This window comes from Chelonoidis abingdonii, chromosome 2 (assembly GCF_003597395.2).
Source record: "Chelonoidis abingdonii isolate Lonesome George chromosome 2, CheloAbing_2.0, whole genome shotgun sequence".
NCBI classification, from domain to species: Eukaryota; Metazoa; Chordata; order Testudines; family Testudinidae; genus Chelonoidis; species Chelonoidis abingdonii.
In genome coordinates this window covers 59,380,577-59,401,140 of record NC_133770.1, presented here as the reverse complement: position 1 = coordinate 59,401,140, position 20,564 = coordinate 59,380,577, and the positions used below count along the sequence as shown (strand labels likewise).

The 20,564-nt window shown below is 39.2% G+C and overlaps 1 protein-coding gene across 3 annotated transcripts in view; it reads left to right on the top strand.

Moving 5' to 3' along the window:
- The window catches only part of CRPPA (CDP-L-ribitol pyrophosphorylase A), a 209,687-nt gene that overhangs the window by 62,154 nt on the left and 126,969 nt on the right, over window positions 1–20,564 (top strand). For all 3 annotated transcript variants that reach the window (XM_075061948.1, XM_032801428.2, XM_032801427.2), the window contains exons 4-5: window positions 2,581–2,685; window positions 10,664–10,709. In XM_075061948.1, the coding sequence (XP_074918049.1) occupies window positions 2,581–2,685; window positions 10,664–10,709 (151 nt within the window). The remainder of the gene's footprint in view (window positions 1–2,580; window positions 2,686–10,663; window positions 10,710–20,564) is intronic.

The following is a 20,564-nucleotide window of genomic DNA, read 5'->3' as shown; positions in this document are numbered from 1 at the left end:
AAACCGGCCTGGCCCGCCAGGGGGCTTATCCTGGCAAGCCGCGTGCCAAAGGTTGCCGAACCCTGCATTATAGCATTGTTGCTCCTATCTTCTGTAATCAGCCTAATAGACTTTAAAGAAGTCTCACACTGACATGTTATGCTTTGTTTTTTTTTCCTTTCCTAAATTGAACAAGAAAGAAAAGAAAGGGGAGGGGAGAATCTAAAATAATTGTATCAGGTTACTTTCTCTGTAGCCCCATGTCATAAACAGATAGCTAAGGGTTAATGTCTCTTTCACCTGTAAAGGGTTAACAAACAACACCTGACCAGAGGACCAATCAGGAAATAAGATACTTTCAAATCTCAAGGGAGGGAAGTTTTGGGTGTGGGTCCTTGTTCTGTGTCTGTGTGCTCTCTAGGCTCTGAGGGTGATCACACTATCTCCAGGCTCTCTAATTTCTGATTTTCATTTGTAAGTACAGGTAGGACAGACATATAGGCTTTTACATTGTTTTCTATATTTGCAGTGTGTAGTTTGCTGGAAATGTTTAAATTGTATTTTTTCTGAATAAGGCTGTTTATTCATTTTTATAAGTTAACAGACCCGTAATATTTCATCTTGATTACAGAGATGATTTTATGTCTCTCTTTCTTTTTATAAAAGCTTTCTTTTAAGACCTGTTGATTTCTTTCTAGTTGAGGCTCAAGGATAGAATCTCTGTGCGGATTACTGTCTCTCTCAGGGAAAGACTGAGAGTGGGAAAAAGAAGGAGGGAAGGTGAATTGTCTCTCTGTTTTGTAATTCAGGAGTTTAAGTGCAGTAATCTTCCAGGGTAACCAGGGAAGGAAGCTGGGAGGAGGTAAAGAGGGAGAAGGGAAGTGGGTTATTTCCTTTGTTGTGAGACTTCAAGGCATCTGAGTCTTGGGGTCCCCAGGGAAGGTTTTGGGGAGACCAGAGTGTACCAGGCACTGGAATTCCTGGTTGGTGGCAGCGCTACAGGATCTAAGCTGGTAATTAAGCTTAGAGGATTCGTGCAGGTACCCAAATTTTGGACGCTAAGGTTCAGATTTGGGAATTATACCTTATGACACCCCATAAAATTCTCAATTTCATACTCTTGCTTATGGTGCTCATATGTCAGTACTCAGGTATATGAGTATAAATAGTTTGGGTTTACCCCCTGCCCACTGCTGTGTCACGGTGTTCTGGTTTGGTTTTCCTCTTCTAAATTGCTGTCTGCTACATTTAATTGTGTAATCATACTATATTTTAACTACTCAGAGCTTGGAAGAAGAAAACTTTTTCCTATGTATTTTACATGTGAACTCTTATTTTTAAATAATATCTTCAGAGTTATTCCAGAGTATTTGCATGGTATGAGTCATACCCTAGGTCAGAATTTGGAACCATTTATGTTAACTATGTGTTCCTAAACTGAACATGATAAACAACTTCTCTACACTGAGCCTGGCACTTTTGCAATGCCCACCAAATTCAAGGAAGAATAATTTAATAGTGAAATTTGTGTATAGGAGGCCTACTAGATTCTAGGGGTTTGGACACTTTGTGCTGCACGAGCAGTACAAATAGAACATAATCTAGCTACATGAGAATTTCCCTTGCAGTGCTGTCTCCTATGCCATCCTGACCCCGTGCATCCCTGTGCTGAGAGATGGTGCAGAGGTCTAACACAATTTTGAGCTGGTTCGTGGTCCTTTAGGGAGTGTAATATACCCTAAGGGCTGCTTAACTTACATCCGGGCCAGTACAGCTTGAAATTCAGGGAGTCATAAACCTCAGTCCATGCTTTGTGATGAGTGTAGCTTGGCTCAGGGGAGAATCTGTCCCCTAATTTTGCTTTCCAGTCCTAATATTCTTGCATTTCAAGTCCTCAATAATTAGATGTCTCAGCTGCTTGGACAGTATGAGGGGAGAAGAAGGGTGTTTTGGGAGAATGCTGTTTCATGCTGATAGGAAAGCAAATGAAATTCCAGTCACTTGTCTTCATCAGAAAACTTGTGGATATGACATGGAGCCTTGTTACTGTAGGTTTCTGTATGTGTGTAAAAATGGGAACTAATAAGTGGGAGATGCACAGATCTGTAAGGGATATGGAAAATCTCATTTAACTCCCTTGCCCTCCATCTCCCACACTTCAAAAGACAAAAGAGACAATGTATTTCAATGAAAATGCCAGTTCTTTCACTGCTAGGTAACCAGCTCCACATCCTTGTGAAGTTTACTGTTAAACTATTTCCATAATTCCCTTTAGAAATCAAGGCCTTAGCAGCAACTTTTCATAACTTCTGATCATCAAAGTTCAGTCCCTAATGGTGTGGCAAGTCTATCTAGACTCATGAAAGTCCATAAATTACTAGAGTTTGGCACAGAGTGAACAGGGTAGGCTTTGCAGCATACTGTGCCAAAGCTCCTTAGTCCTAACCTACACAACTATTAAGGCGCCAGAACTGTGAATAGGCTTGTAAGGACGCAAAATGTGGTTAAACTAGACAAAATATTTTGTTGTTTAGACCATTAATGTTAATTATACACTTATATATAATAAAAACAAAATTGTTCTTGTTTTAATTGCTACAGTGTAGTGATTATGACCTGGATTATGGGACAGAATGTTTGCAGTTGGCTCTAAAATACTCTAAAACAAATGCCAAACTTATTGAAGGATCGCCTGACCTCTGGAAGGTAAGAGCAATATTGATTTTCTTTTATTTATCTTTTTTAGTAAAAACACCACAACAACGAAAATATCAGATGATTACAAATTACAAAATATTAAAATTCCTTAAGATGTTACAGTAATTATGTCTTTGTTTTACAAGTTTAAAAAGTCTAAAAACTTGGGAATGGTTTATAACAGTTGATGAGTAATGTATAAATATAAAGATTGAAGGTATTTAAAGAAATAATTCCTGCCCAATTAAGGGTTGTAGAAAGAAGTTATTCCTGTATTTGCAGTTCTTCATGTAGATTGTCAGTACGGAGTCACACTCTCTTGAGGTCTGCTGGCTTGGAACCCTTCGGAAAGTTCTGAATATTGTGAGGCTTTATGGAGTTCACCTTAAGCTTTGCAACATTCCATGAGAGGTCATATCAAGAGGTGTGACCCCCAGATGCATCCTTGTGTCCTTTTAATTCTTCAGAATCTTGAGTAGACTCCACAAGAGTGGGGATGGAAGCTGGTGAATGTGCATTTGTGCCAACAAGGAACTTCAAAGAGTTCCATTTAAGATGGGTTGCTTCTTTTTTCCTACTTTATTGCCAGTAGAGATTCCCATCCTTTGGAAATTGATAAGCAGAAACAACTTTCTAAGGAGCTGGTTTTGAGGAGGAAACTTGGGGCCTGATCCAGTGCCCATTAAACTCAGTGGAGAGATTTCAGTTGACTTCAGTGGGTACTGAACAGTGACTGGGACTGCATTCCTGAAGTAAGCATCAGATTTGGAAACCATATTAAGAGAGCAAAGCTGCATAATGATGTGGATTGAGCTCCAGATAGTGGCGCTCTGTGTTTATTTGGGTATATAGGTGGAATAAAACAGCAGCTGTCCCCAACTCTAGGTGCCCTTAACAGCTATTTAAAATGTAGCAGCCCTATAATATATAGTAGTAACTGATTAAACAGTACAGTAAGATGAAGCCCCCTTAAATGCTGTCCCCCCCCAAATGTCTTCATCCACAAAAACCCCAATAAAAAGACACTGAAGGTCAACACATTTGAGCTATTTCACATAAGTGAGAAATAAGTTCAAAAGTTATAGGGTCTTTTGGATAACTCCTTGACCGCAACCTCCTTTTTTTATATCAAAGGGACTCAATTTTGACTACCTCAATCGATCACAACTTTCACAGTGTAGCATGGGGAGAGAGGTTGTCTCTCAGACAAATATCAGGCCATTTAAGGCTTTATAGGTAAATGCAAAGTCCTTAACAGGAAACCGGTGCAGACCACAGAACACCAATACAATATGTTAACAGCAAGTAGGGTGACTAGATAGCAAGTGTGAAAAATCGGGACGGGGTGGGAGGTAATAGGAGCCTATATTAGAAAAAGCCCTGAATATCGGGACTGTCCCTATAAAATCGGGACATCTGGTCACTAACAGCAAGGTTGCCTGCTTAAACATGCATTCTATCACTTTCTGAATAGAGTTAAGATGCAGTCCCAACTACACTATTATAATCTAGTCTTAAAGTCACCAAGAAGTGATTGGAACAAGCAAGGTGCACATGGGAAAGAGAAGCCTTTGCTGCCACAAAGTACCAAAAAAACCCAATAGATTTATGAACATTTAGGAGTCCTCAGATTTTTTCTTTTTTTTTCTTTTGAACAGATGCAGTTAGTATTCATAGATTGTATGGGCTCATTGGGCTTGGTTCCCCACTGAAGGAGCTCAGATGCCCTTCTAGGCTCCTTGGTCTTGACTCCATTTTGGCTAGGGGAACTTGCCCAAGCACACCATCCATTTATGGTACCAAAAAGAGAGGTTATTCACAGTAGATATTCATAACATGATCCTCCCTCTCCTTTCATACATGCTTTGACCAGCAGTGATATAGTTAATAATTCTGCCCTTCAAATTATTATTTATTTGGCATCTATTGAGTTACTATCTCCTTGAGTTGAAGAGGAGCAAATCATGCCTTTTGGCGCTATTGTTTTAGGCTCCCTACAATCTCTGGCAGATCGCTACTTTGGTGACACATGGATTGGGTTTTGGAGGTTTCTTTGCAACCATAAAGATTAAAGATTTAGGTTTTTTTTAAAATGAAATCTGAGAATCTGGAGAACAAGGTGACATCTTAAAAGAGGTGGTGGCATGGTGTACCTGTTCTTTTGAGTCACCAACTTGAGCTCTGTGTAATTTATAGGGACCTTTTAACATCCAAGTTGATTGACTTGTTAGAAACCACTCTAACAAACTTAATAGGGATACTTTGTTGTCTGTTCTTATTTGTCATTCTTATGATTCCATCAAAAAACCATCTTCATAGTTATGATAAATGAAGGGTGAGGTAGCTCCCTTTTATGGACACCCAGACAGCCAGTTAGCTATAAAGTCCCCTCTTGGTGCTGTTCTCTGCTTGCTTTACCTATAAAGAGTTGTTTTAAATCCTCCGGGTAAAGAAAGGGAGTGGGCACTGACCAAAGGAGCCAATGGGAAGGCTAGAATTTTTAAAAATGGAGGGGGAAACTACCCCTTTGTCTCTGTTGTTTCTCCAGGAAAGAGGAACAGGGAGCAATTAATGCTATGAGAAGCTTTGTCAGGTATGATCATAAATCATCAGATCATACCTAAAACTACTTATTTGGACGCCAGATATGTAAGTAAGATCAGGAAATGTTTAGGAAGACGCAATTAGATTTATTTCTGTTATTTCTTATGGCTCGTGGACTCCCCTGTGTCTAACCCCAGATGCTTTTGTTTGCTTGTAACATTTAAGTTGAACCTCAAGAAAGGTATCTTTTGCTTAATTTTTGTAATTGCTTTTTTAAATCTAGCAAAGCCTAAGTTCCAGATAATGTTTTTCTTTCTTTTTTGTTTTAATAAAATTTACATTTTTTAAGAACAGGATTGGATTTTTGGTGTCCTAAGAGGTTTGTGCATATGTTGTTTAATTAGCTGGTGGCAACAGCTAATTTTTCCTTTGTTTTCTTTCTAGCTCTTCCCTGGGGAGTGGAGTGGGGGGGAAGCTTCGATGGGTACCCCACAGGGAGGAAATTTCCAAGTGCACCTTCCTGTGTTTCAAGGGGTTTTGCACTTGGTGGTGCAGCATCTACCCATCCAAGGTCAGAGAGAAGCTGTAACCTTAGGAGTTTAATACAAGCCTGGAGTGGTCAGTATTAATTCTTTAGAATCCTTTCAGGCCCCCACCTTCTGCACTCTAAGTCCCAGAGTGGGGATTCAGCCTTGACAATAGTAAACATAATTATTTATTTTGGTGATTTTGATAATTCTATATCCTTTTGTTTAAGTTTCCCCATTTTCTTTTAGCACCTCAGTTATTTTCTCCTGCTGTGATACCTGGTTTAGTGGAGAGGTGAATCAGCATGCCCTGCATTGCATTCAGCAAGATCTGAAACGTCTTTGATTGAGATCTCTTCAAACACTTATTCTATTGTGAAACCCCTGTTTACCATGTCTGATGGATGACTGGGTAGATCCCTTCGCTATTGTCAAGGTTGGTGGTGGATTCAGATGTCCAAACTTCGTGCCCCCTGCAGCTTAAAGATATCATTGTTGATTTGGGGTTTGTGAGGCTTTATTCTTGGAACTTTTTTCGTCTCTCTATTACATTTTTGTATGTTGCAAATTTTTCAGCAGTCTGTCTTATTTTAGGATTCATAAGTACATTGCTAGATCTGGAGCCAGTTCAAACGCATTTCTAATAAGATAAGTCAAAGCAGCAGAGAACCTGTCGGCACCTTATAGACTAACAGACGTTTTGGCCGTGAGCTTTCGTGGGTGAATACCCACTTCGTCAGACGCAGGTAGTGGAAATTCCAGGGGCAGGTATAATTATATGCTAGCAGCAAGCTAGAGATAACGAGGTTAGTTCAATCAGGGAGGATGAGGCCCTGTTCTAGCAGTAGGTGTTGAAAACCAAGAGAGGAGAAACTGTTTCTGTAGTTGGCACCAAGCCATTCACAGTTCTTTGTTCAATTCTGAACTGATAGCGTCAAATTTTGCCAGATGAACTGAAGCTCAGCAAGTTTCCTTTGAAGTCTGGTCCTGAAGTTATTTTTGCTGGCAGATGGCCACCTTAAGGTTGCTATAGTGTGCACAGGTGTTAAGTGCTCCTCTTTACAGGTTTTTGTATATTGCCAATTCCTGATACTATTTGTGTTAGAGTGGTTTCTAACAAGTCAATCAACTTGGATGTTAAAAGGTCCCTATAAATTACACAGAGCTCAAGTTGGTGACTCAAAAGAACAGGTACACCATGCCACCACCTCTTTTAAGATGTCACCTTGTTCTCCAGATTCTCAGATTTCATTTTAAAAAAAACCTAAATCTTTAATCTTTATGGTTGCAAAGAAACCTCCAAAACCCAATCCATGTGTCACCAAAGTAGCGATCTGCCAGAGATTGTAGGGAGCCTAAAACAATAGCGCCAAAAGGCATGATTTGCTCCTCTTCAACTCAAGGAGATAATAACTCAATAGATGCCAAATAATAATAATTTGAAGGGCAGAATTATTAACTATATCACTGCTGGTCAAAGCATGTATGAAAGGAGAGGGAGGATCATATTATGAATATCTACTGTGAATAACCTCTCTTTTTGGTACCATAAATGGATGGTGTGCTTGGGCTTGTTCCCCTAGCCAAAATGGAGTCAAGACCAAGGAGCCTAGAAGGCTCAATCCTGCATTGTACTCATCATCTTGCAGAATTGTCCTCAGCTATATATTAAGATCTACATTAGCCTGTTACACACAGTGAATGTTTATTTTATTATGATTACTGGTTTTTCTCTTATGCTTTTTGGCGCTCTGATGAGTTATGTTACACATGCCAAGAACTCATATGTCTCCAGAGAGATCAACATCAGTCTTCATACTTCCAACAGAGGAGAAGAACTCCACCCTAATGAAGGAGAACTGACACAATAATGATGCTTCAAAGGGTTCTTGAAATTTCAGAGTATCTGGAATAGAATATCTTCAGCCTATTATCCCTCCTACGATGGGAAACAGTTTTTAAAGTAATTAAAAATGCGGAGGCAGAGTCTCTCTCTCTTTCTCTCTCTCTCTCTGCTCCACACATTTTTTTGTAGAGGTTTCTAGGTCCTTAGTAAGCCACAATCCATCAACTGATATTCCTTCAGAACACCTTTCTTGTGCCATAATCTTCAGTATCTATCTTTGGATTCTGTCTGAGAGAAATTGTTCTTTTTTCCATTCTTTAATTCTTGCCAAGACGTTTGTTGTAGTATGGGCCAATCCCAAGGTACTCACCCAAAGGCTGCTACAGTAAACAGATGATGAAATATAGAGCTGCTACTAACAGAGAGAGGTCCATTAGTGAGCCATCTCTTCCATCCCACCTCTTGAGATCAGGGTGACTGAATCTAAAAGCCCTCAGGAAGATTCCTCGTCTTTTGTTGCCTCAGAGCAGTTCTTCCATCTTGCTGTCACCCTTTACTGATTTGGAATGCTATCTACCTCCCATTAAGTATGGCTTAACCTGATGCAATTAGAGAAAAGGTGATTTTTACATGCATGTAGTACTGTTCCTTTTAATTACTTCAGGTCGTTTCACCTGACTGTTATCTATATCGTGATTGCTTATGTTTAATAACTAGTCATGGCAACACTTTTAATTGTGAGCACTATCTTTTTGCTACCTTTGTTCTATGAATGCTTTATGTATTATTAATTTTATTTTCAAGTTTGTGACATACTCATTTTTGGAGTGAGAATCATTCACAAAGCTGAAAACAATTATGAGAGAAATCTGCAGAGCGAAATAATTTAATCAGAAAAACGTGAATTATATTGGGAATTGCTTAAGAACATTTTACTAGATGCCCAAAAGGCCACAAATCCACAATTAGAGAAGACCACCATGCTGGTTTTAAAACCGACCTGGCTTAAAGGGCAAGTGAAGGTGTCTATGAAAAGTTATATGTATAAAACCAATGGAAGAAAGGGAAAGTTGATAGTAGTTCATATAAATCAGAAGCTAGGAATTGTAAAAAAATTCATAAGGGATGTAAAAGACACAAGGAGAAATCTATAGCCAGCAGAGTTAAAGGCAATAAGGAGGAGTTTTAAAAGTATATTAATGACACTAAGGATCTTAGCAATGATGTTGGTCTATTATTAGATGGAAAAAGTAGAATTATCAGTAATACAGAAAAGGCAAAAATGTTCAATAACATTTCTGTTCTGTATTTGGTTAAAAGCCAAATTATGTAAACATATCAGAAGATGATGACATATTTTTCACTCTTACAGCAACTGAGGTTACTAAACTGCAGCTATTATAACTAGACATTTTAAAATCACAGCTGGATAACTTACATCTGCAAGCTTTAATAGAGCTGGCCAAGAAGATCTCTGGAACATTAATATTTATTTTTCAATAAATCTTGGATCACTGAGGAAGTTCCAGAGAACTGGAAGAAAGCAAATATTGTGCCAATATTTAAAAAAGGGTAAATGGGATAACCCTGGTAATTATAGATTAATTATCCTGACATTAGTCCTGAACAAAATAATACAATGGCTGATAGAGTGCTCTATTAATACAGAATTAAAGGAGGGTAATATAACGAATGGCAATCAACATGGATTTATGGGCAATAGATCACTTTCGTAGAAATGTAGAACTGGAACGGACAGTGGGAGGTTATCAAGTCTAGCCTCTGCAGTGAAGAAGGACCAAGAAAACCTAGACCGTGTATTTGTGACGGAGATTCCACAACCTCTCTTGATAACCTATTTCAGTATTTAACTATCCTTATGGTTAGAAAGTTTTTCCTAATGTCTAACCTAAATCTCTCTTGCTGCAGATTAAGCCCATTACTACTTCTCCTATCTTCAGTGGACATAGAGAACGATTGATGACCATCCTCTTTATAACAGCCATTAACATATTTAAAGGATGTTATCAGGTCGTTTCTCAGTCTTCTTCTCTCAAGACTAAACATGCCCAGTTTTTTAACCTTTCCTCATAGCTCAGGTTTTCTAAATCTTTTATCATCTTTGTTGCTTTCCTCTGGACCCTCTCCAATTTGTTCACATCTTTCCCAAAGTGTGGTGCCCATAATTGGACACAGTACTGCAGCTGAGGCCTCACCAGTGCCTAATAGAGCAGGACAATAACCTCCCATGTCTTACATATGACCCTACAGTTAATATACCTGAGAATGATATTAGTTTTTTTCACAGCTGCATCATATTGTTGACTCATATTCAGTTTGTGATCCACTATAACTCCCTGGTCCTTTTCAGCAGTACTACCAACCTAGTATAGATTATGAAAATCCCAGTATGAAACCATATTGAAATATCATGAGCAGGAGTCAGCAACCTTTCAGAAGTGGTGTGCCAAGTCTTCATTTATTCACTCTAATTTAAGGTTTTGCAGACCAGTAATAACATTTTAACGTTTTTAGAAGGTCTCTTCCTATAAGTCTATAATATGTAACTAAACTGTTGTTGTATGTAAAGTAAATAAGGTTTTTTAAATGTTTAAGAAGCTTCATTTAAAATTAAATTAAAATGCAGAGCCGCCCCGGACCGGTGGCCAGGACCCAGGCACTGTGAGTGCCACTGAAAATCAGCTCACGTGCCGCAGGTTGCCCAACCCTGATCTAGAGGATAACATGCTTGTTATGGCCCCCTAAAGAGTTACAAAACATGTGATAGTTTTAAATTAGCTCTAAACACATTTATATATTTAACAACAAAGTGTGATCTATTTATATATCTATTTATATATCATTTATATATTTAACAACAAAGCATCTCTTGTGATTTTTGTAACTTATGTTCTCACATATGCCAATGGTATTTACTATAATTAAGAAATTGACTATATCATTTGTTTATGGTGCTTCCAATACAAAGAATTGCCTTGAGGGCACTATTTTATTGGTTTTACATTCCTTCTTGCTCTGTTAAGTCTAATGAGGTTTTTCTGTCCTTTAGGTGACCTACAAGCGGGATCTGTATGCTGCTGAATCAATTATTAAGGGTATGTGTTTTTCCTCATGACTGTCAATTCATATAATTCTCAAATCAAACCCAGAATTTAGAATAACACTATTTTAAATGTATCACCATAAGAAACAATAACCATACAACTGCTCTGGTTAGTTCTTTTAAAAATACCAACTTTCTGTTATTTATTATTTATATAGTTGTAATGTTTATATATATATATATATACATACACACACACATATATATGTTACGCATATTTGTAAAGATTAAAGAATATTTAGACTATAAAGAATATGTAGAATATTTGAAAAAATATTTGTGATGTTAGTGGTGAAAATGTTGTAAAAAATATGGCTATTTATTATACTAACAAGATAGTTAATTTATAACTTTTATATTGAGTACACACAAAGGTCAGTTTAAAATTTATAGAATGTTGGCATATATTTTTGTATATTTAGTCCTTTATACTGTACAGACAATCGTTTGTGCTATTATTAGTAGTATAAACTGCCCTGCTAGACTCTTCTATGATTCCTGTATTTTTTTCCTCTTTCTTGCCACCCATATTTAAAGGGAAACTGACAAGTAACATTTAATGCGAAACCCAGATTTTTGTAAAAACAAGAATTTGCAAAATCTCAGTCCATTAGGAATGGTTCCACAAATTTTGTTTAAAATGTTATTGTTTTTGAAAAACAAATAACAATGTATGATTTGTGCCTAAAATTTTGCTGCACTGTATTAGTGCACGAGAACTTTAATGTGAAATTAACTGGAATTTGTGACTTGGTAGAATCAGGAAGAAGATCAGACGATATAACTAGATAACAATATTCCTTTTAATTCCTGTATTTCGTGGCTAGGTATAATGTTTATGCTTATACTGTAAATTCAAAGATAGAAAGTAGTAAAAATGAGGTGTCCATGCTAACAGAAATGCAAAAATTAACCAGATGATATAATACTGAAAAGTAATTAGATTTTATTTTCAATTTTGAATAATATAGATCCAAATCCCACAAACCCTTGTGCACATGCTTAACTTTAAGTATATGAGTACGCCCACTGACTTTAGCGGGAGTTCTCATATGCTTGCTGATAAGAACAAGTGTGTTTGTGGGATCAAAGTCAAACTGGGGCAATAAACTGGTAACAGAACAGTAGTTAAGGATTATATATTAGTGGTCACATCCTCAGCTGGCATAAGGTGGCAGAGTTCCATTGATGTGAATGGAGCTATGCCAATTTATGCCAGCTGAGAAGCTGGCAACAGACAGAGCCTCCATGAGAGGAATTCACATTAAAATCAATAGAGTGTGTATAGTACAAAGCTCACGATTTTTAGATTAACATGTTTTGTTTTGATACTGAATTTATAAACATCCACTTAACAAAGCAGCATTGTACTTTTGTTACTCAAACTTATTGATCTCACCCAAGGCTGCTCTGCGTGCTCAGACTGACATAAATTATTTAAGTGGTTAGAAATGCCAAGAGTAACATAGCTGAACTAGATTTACATAAACAATGCAAACAGTCTAAAACCGTACTTAATTTAATAGGTGGACCACATCTTGGCTAAAGGATCGATATTTTGTTTTAAAAACCCACCATACCCAAGTCTGTATATTATGTTTTTCTCATTTTCCACTCATCCTGCATCATTTCACCCTTAACTGTCCCATCTATCACAAATGTATAATGGCAATTTATCCAAAAACTGTCACCTTAAATGATGTCTGTCCTCATTTTTACTGCCTTTGACATAATTTTAAAGTGAACTATACTCTATTTTTTGCATTGAACATGTAGGGCCAGCATGTTGTACTGCATCAGTGGGACTACTTATATGACTTAGAACTACTAGTTTGAGTGAGGGTTTTCAGGATCTACCAAAATGTTTCAAAGTTTTTTAAATACAGTTAAAAATATAACCCTATTGAATTATAAAAGATAGCATTAATTTTCTTTCAGAGACTTTTATGACGTTTTGTGATTTGTGGCTAAAGAATATTGAATAATTTTGTGCTAAATCATGGCTTTTCCATAAGCCCAGAGTAAGAGGCAGCACACCGCTGAGCAACCCAGAAGAAGACTATGATTTTCTATGGTTCTCTGGGAGGGATCAAACTGCACCTGATCCAGATCCAGTGCAGTGCACAGCATGTAACACACTGGAGAAGTCTTCACTTTCTGACTGCAGATGGTATCTTTTTGCTCTGAGTTATGATTTTGGATAAACAAATCTTTAAAGAGTTTATTCATTATGAGCCAAAATGTCAAATTGATATTTATGGCTGTGCACAGCTTATCTAAGGAATAGTTTTCTTTTTACTACACTTTTCCAGTGATGGTCTCATGGACTTTCTGGACAATGACTTATTTTACTGTTTTATTTATTACAGGATATTCTTGCATTTCTATAATTTTTCTTTGATTAATTTACTAATTGTAATTTAATATAATTAAAAGAAAAATTGTTGTAAAGATAAGTACTTGGCTATAGAATACTGTGTGAAAGAAGTCACAATTCATCATCTGACGGTAATTAGGTGACTTATTCCTTAGTCATCCACATTACAAATGTAATTCTACCTATGCAAGAAAAGCTAACATGTCCCAAATGCTTCAGAAGAACAGAACTAGGTTTTCAGCTGCTGGCTAAATGAGACTTGATGATAGACAAATTCCAGCCCACCAAACTGAACTCTGATGTAGGTAAGGAAAACACAAATATAACATATTCAGAGCAGTGCAGTGCAATATATAAATAGCTTAATGAGTCACTATCTTCTGAAATTGTTTTCTTAAAACATACTACTTTTCTCACTTCCTTAAGTCACAAAACCCCAGTATCATTCGTTTTATAAACAGTAACATTAATGCTTTTCTTTAGTTCAGCAGGTATGAACTTGCAGAGTATGCAGACAAGGTGGCACATGTCTATTTTTTAATAGCCTATAAGTAAGGAAACCTTGTATTGCAGTCAGGCTGATTCATTTAAAAATGAGATCTGGATAATAAAAAATATCCTAAAAAATCTCTATTAGGACTATTGCCCCTAGGGTAAGTATCTTTGAACTCTAGTTCAAACACGTAAACTTTAAAAGTAGCTTCTCAACAAGAATTTTGTAATTTAGAGCCTGAATGTTTTTTAATTAGCAGAGCCCTGCTTCTGTAACTACTTTTGCATGCATGCTTATTAATGTGCACATGCAGATTGGGCATTCCATGTTCACAGTTGGCTGGATAGACAACTGCTTATCCATGTATGGGGACAAATCCCAATTTTTGAGGCATGTAGAAATGTAGTGACAGACTTCCAGGCTCAGTTTATGGAAATCAGGAATTATATTCCATATTATATGGAAAGCACATATGAAAGGTTCTGAAAAACACTTCTGTGGGTTCTGTGTTTATCAAAGGGCATATTAGATGATGCATGATTATCAGTCAGGGTTAGGAAGGCAGGGCAGACCCTAACAAATGGCATGTTTCCGCTATGTGGCAATGGGTGCCCATAATAATCACTACTGAATGGAAGGAAACTCTTCCTTGTCTGCCACCACAAACATTGATCCCTTTCTTCTTTATGCTAATGATAGTATGCACAGTGTTGAATTTGATGATTGTTTTTGTGTGCATAGTTATGTGTGTGTTAAGTGGGCAGTCACAGGTTTGGTTTGTTGTGTTCTATGAAGAACTATGGAGCTTTGAAGAAAGTTTATATCCACAGACTGGACACCTAATGGCAGTCATTCCTTCCCCATCCTCCCCTCTCCGTCTGCACAGATAGAAACCCTTCTTCTCTGAGACAGTGATAACTTGGACTTTCTGCATGATGAACCATACCAAGTTTCCAGAGTAGTTTATCCACTCTTGTGTGCTTTTCTGTAATAAGGGAAAGCATATAAGAAATTAGCTTGACGTGTTGCAGCCACAGCATGGACATTCTGTTGAATTCATTGTAGAATTGAGAGTAGAACACAGGTCAGCTAACCATATGTGCTTGTAAAGGGGAAGCATTTCAGTGATGCTTTGAGGGGGGCCATGTCATGCAAATATTTTACAAAAGAAAGTGTGTGTGTGTGTGTGTGTGTGTAATTAAAAAAAATGTTATGCTTAAAAGCTGTAGACTGCTGTTTGCCATTAAAAAGGTAACTTTCTAGGACCTTGATAAGGTATTAATCTTCATTCAGGTAATGAAGCCAAAAAAAACCTTTATAGGTTTTTTGTTTGTTGATTTGCAAGACTCTAACTAGTTTTTACCAACTTTACCTTTACACTTGACTTAGCCAGTGCTCAAATAAATGATAGAGTGCCATGAGTTTGTGTGTGTGGGTATGATTCTAGAGAGGAGGCAATGAGAGATGTCACTGAATAATATGAGCCAAAGCATTCTATGAATGACAGTACCTCAGCGCAAAGGGGTCAGGTTAAGAATGAAGTTTCAGTGTTAACCTAGATTTTTTTGCTTTTCTAGATTTCTTGCCTTTGTAAGTTATTTAATTTTTCCTTCCTTTTTAATTTTTCACACTTCATATACCTCAGTCAGCAGGCTATAATTTCCATAATTTTTTCACACTTTCCTAAACACTTCACAAGATGTTCTTTCAAGTTGCTGAAAGCATCATTTTTTAGTGAAAACAGAGATTGCGTATATTTTTTCACAGCAAGTTTTAAAAATAAATCTGCATGAATTCTATTTGCCCTGAAGTTAATTGAACACTGAATGATCTTAAATGCCTAATATGCTGCATTACATAGTGTTTCAGCATGAACTATGGATTCTCGTAATGTTAATATGTCTGTGGCAGTGAAACTAGGAAGTTTGCAGCTCAGATTTCTCAGCATTTGGGTAATACAAACAAAAGTCACTGTTAATTCATAACCCTGTAATGACGTCTTTGCAGAGAAGGGAAAATTGTCATTCTTTATGTGTGTAAACACTCCTGTATAAATGCAGGTGTATTTCTGTGAATTCTTATTTTACTTACAGTTGCTATTAGAAGAATGTGGGAGTGGAACTGCCATTTATTTTGAGTGAATCATACATTTGTATACAATTTTTTTTACTATTTTATTCAGTTCCATCCCTAATACATTGTAGACAGGTGAACCATAGTGCTGCAAATTTCTTTTCTTTGCATTTATAATGATACCTTTGTGTTGTACTTTGTAGCTTTCACAGTTTAGGGCAACTGCACCTGTGTTGCTTCCCTATGGTCTGCCAAGGGCATGCACTTTTAGGCTTTTGTCTCCTGTCTCTCTCTCCCTCCTGACTGGGATTTTTCCTACCTACATTGTGATATCCCCAGCAAGCCAGACTGCCTAAAAGGCCATCATCTGCATTTAGCTTTCTCTCCAGAGGCTATGCCCAGTATATTGCCTGATGTTATGTGTTACCACACAGCTACTTATAAGCACATTTATTCTTAAGGTGAAAATATTACAGAGAAAACATATTAAAACAATAAGAGAACCTACATGCCTGCGAAAAAGCTTACTAGAGGTCACCTCAATTCCAGTCTCAGGCTCTGGTAGGTATCAGTCTTTCAAAATACATAAGTCATTTTTTCCTGTGGTTACAAGTTCATAACTGTCAGAATCAGAACAACAAGGAATAGTTCAGTCTTTCCTTTGTATAGCTTGAGCCTTTGAGCTGGGCCTCATGTAATAGGTGATCAGCAGACAAAGCCCCCCCTTCTCAGGATGTAGCTTCAAAAGACCGAGTTTTTGCATAACCAGAGGTGGGAAATTTGCATTCACCTCTCCTTAATATTCCTTGGGAAAACCAACAGTTTTTGTTTCAAAAGTCCATTGTTGCCTGGCACATTGGTCAATACAGTCCTTTGAACCGCCAGGTGTCACATCTGTCACATATTCCCCATCAAGAGATTACATACAATCCAGGCCCACAATAATGATTGCACCACACTCAAAATGGGATGAGCAGTTTTGATTAAGGCCAGGAACGTAAACTGGGATAAGGTTGGACATACCTCATCACACACTCTGGTTGGGCTGGATAATGCCAAGGGGGCCAGGAGTTCTTACATGACTCAAGCCTCTCCCGTGCTTGTTCATACCACAGAAGCTCTGGAGGGGCCTAAGTCATGTAATAATATTTGCTGGACATTTAATGATGGTGGTTGTTTTTGCAGAACCTGTAAATTCAGGCACATATGTGAGGCATGTTTTGGGACCCATTCAACCCGTTCTTGCCAGAGAGAAGTAAGGGACGATCACAAGGAGGAAACAGGACTGGGGGTGGCTCAAGTGCCAACTGCAGGTCTGGCTCGGTTGGAACAGGATCTGGGACACAGAACACAAGCTGGGGAGGGGAACGAACTGGGGGCAGTGCAATGAGCATGGGCGCCAATGCCAGTTAGGCCAGAGGTGTTAAGAGTTCTCCTATGGGATTACCCTAACAAGGCAGATGGGGCATATTTGTGGGAGGGGTTACTGTGGGATTTTGGCTCCCCTTTGTGGGGAGTAGGACTCATGTGATATCAAAAAAATTCAAGTCAGTAACTGGGATGGGACATATTGTTCAAGAGAAGATTTTACAGGAATTAAAGGAGGGCAGGGTGGCTGGGCCAATTGACCAATTACCCATAGAAAACTTAAGGGTTTCCCTTCTGGGTTTGGTTCTGTCATAGTATTTTTTCCCAAATCTGAACCTTAGCGTCCAGAAAATGAGATACTAGCATGAATCCTCTAAGCTTAATTACCAGCTTAGATTCTGTAGTGCTGCCACCAACCAGAAATTCCAGTGTCTGGTACACTTTGTCCCCCAAAAACCTTCCCTGGGGACCCCAAGACTCAGATCCCCTGGATCTTAATACAAGGAAAGTAAACTCTTTTCCTCACTAGTGCCACTCCTAGGCTTCCCCTCCCTGGGTTCCCCTAGAAGATCACTGGGCTTCAAACTCCATGAAACACAACACAGAGAAATCAGGTTTCTCCTCCCTTCTTTCCACCTCCCTGGGTATCCCGGAGAGAAGAGATAAACACACCGGCAGAGTTTCTTCCCCCTTCCTCTTCCCCAGAGGCAATCCAGATTCAAGCTCTCTCCGTGAATCTAACACAAAGAGGAAATCTACTCTTTCCCTCCCACCAAGTTCTTGGGGAATACAGAACCTTATACAGCGGAAGTTACAGGTCCTAGGAAGGAGTCCAAATTTATGGATCTATCTTCGTAAATTCAGAAATGATATAATATACATGTATTTTCCACGCTATATGCACCATTAAACCAGAAAAATCAATTAAAAATATTCCAAGGAAACACACATTTGCACATAAAGAAAACCAAATAAAAAGACTATACTGTCTTTCTGCCTTTGTACTTACAAATTGGAAACAGAAGATTAGAGAGCCTGTAGAGATGGGTGGTCACCCTCAGAGACTAGAGAGCACACAGACACAGAACAAAGGACCCACACCCAAACTTCCCTCCCCGCAGAGTTGAAAATATCTTGTCTCTTGATTGGTCATCTGGTCAGGTGTTCCAGGTCCCTGTTTTGTTAACCCTTTACAGGTGAAAGAGATATTAACCCTTAGCTATCTGTTTATGACAGGTTCCCAAGAAGACTTGAGGGACATACCAATTAATTCATTCACCACCAGAGGTGGCTCTGTTAATGATGGGATAGACCTGGCACTATGTTCCATACGTTATTCCTCCATTGACGAAGCAGTTTGTATGGTTAGGGCTTGTGGCCCAGGGGCACTAATAGCTAAGTGCGATATCAAATCTGCTTTTCATCTGCTGCCAGTTTACCCATTGGAGTTTGAGGTCTTGGGCTTCTTTTTTGAGGGACAATTTTATTTTGAGCAGGCTCTGCCCATGATCTGTTCGGTATCCTGTTCAGCATTTGAAAAATTTAGTACAATGTTGCACTGGGCAGTGGGACTATGCCAAGTAGTACATTATTTGGATGATTTTTTGTTTGCAGGATAACCCCGGGTCAAATGAGTGTGTTCACCTATTGGACACATTTCAGGTCCTGGCTAAACAGTTGTGGGTACCCCTAGTGGAAGAAAAAACAGACTACATTGACCCACTTGGGGATCAAACTCGACACCAGGGAGGACATATCGTGGATCCCTCAGGATAAGCTTCACGAGCTATTGGGATTGCTCAGGAAAGCAGTAGGAGCCAAGAAACTCACACTGTGAGATCTGGAACCTATTCTGGGGCACCTGAATTTTGCCTGCAGGGTTGTTGCCCTGGGGAGGGCATTTTGTGCCCGAATGGCAGCAGCAAGAGTGGGCATAGCCATGTCACATCATTACATACAAGTCACTAGAGAGAAGAAGGAGGATTTGAAGGTGTGGGAATGTTTTTTGAGTCACTTTAATGGGGTATCATTGTGGCTGTAAGAATGGCTATTACAAGGGGTTTAAAACTCCATTCGGATGCTTCAGGGGCTACAGGTTTTGGGGTGTTTTATCGAGGCAGATGGTGTGCCCAGAAAAAGCCTACTATCTGGACACAAAATGGGGTGGTGCATTATATGACTTTTTTGGAACTTTTTATCATTTTCGTTGTGGTTATTGGGGGACCAGAGCTGGCTAATAAAAGGGTATGCTTCTGGTGTGACAACATGGCAGTGGTACAGGTTATCAATCGCCAAGCTTCCAGATCGCACTCACTCACTCTCACTCGTGCCCGTCACCCCAATCGGGGTATGGGCTGCCAACCACAGATCTCCAGAGTCTTCTATCCTGGTCCATTCGCTCTAGCTGGTTCCAGGTATAGCCCATTTTTTTGCTATCAGCCTGAAGGTTGTGTTGCCAGGTGTTTCTTGGACGGCCTCTTTTCCGCTTGCCTTGGGGGTTCCACCGCAGTGCCTGTCTGGTGATGTTAGTTGGCTGCTTGCGTAGTGTATGTCCTATCCAACCCCACCTTCTCCTTCTGATTTCTTCCTCTGCTGGGAGTTGACGGGTCCTCTCCAAGAGGTGGATGTTACTGATGGTGTCTGGCCAGCGGATCTGGAGAATCCTTCTGAGGCAGCTATTAATGAAGGTCTGGATCTTCCTGGTGGTTGTTTTGGTTGTCCTCCAGGTTTCAGCTCCATACAGTAGGACTGATTTCACATTGGAGTTGAACAGTCGAATTTTTATTGCCAAAGACAGCTCTCTGGAGCTCCAGATGTTCTTGAGCTGTAAGAAGGCTGCTCTTGCCTTACCAATCCTTACTTTGATGTCTGCGTCTGTGCCACCCTGCTGGTCGATGATGCTACCTAGGTAGGTGAAGGACTGCACTTCTTCCAAGGGGCTTCCATTCAGTGTGACTGGGTCGTTGCTGATGGAATTAATCCTAAGGATCTTGGTCTTGTCCTTGTGAATGTTGAGGCCAACCTGTGATGACGTGGCTGCCACAGTGTTGGTCTTCTCTTGCATCTGCTCTTTACTGTGCGAAAGGAGTGCAAGATCGTCAGCAAAGTCCAGGTCATCAAGCTGGGTCCACAACGTCCACTGGATTCCATTCCTACGCTCGTAAGTGGATGTCTTCATAATCCAATCGATGACGAGGAGAAAGAGAAGTGGTGACAACAAGCATCCTTGTCTGACTCCAGTTCGCACCTGGAAGCTGTTAGTGAGCTGCCCTCCATGGATCACTCTACAGTGTATACCATCATATGAGTTCTTGATCAGGTTGACCACCTTTGCTGGAATGCCGTAGTGCCGAAGGAGCTTCCAGAGGGTCTCTCGATCCACGCTATCGAACGCTTTCTCATAGTCAACAAAGTTGATGTACAACGAGGAGTTCCACTCCACAGACTGCTCGACTATGATGCGAAGCGTTGCTATCTGGTCCGTGCATGATCTGTTCAGCCGGAAACCTGCCTGTTCATCTCGTAGCTGTGGATCG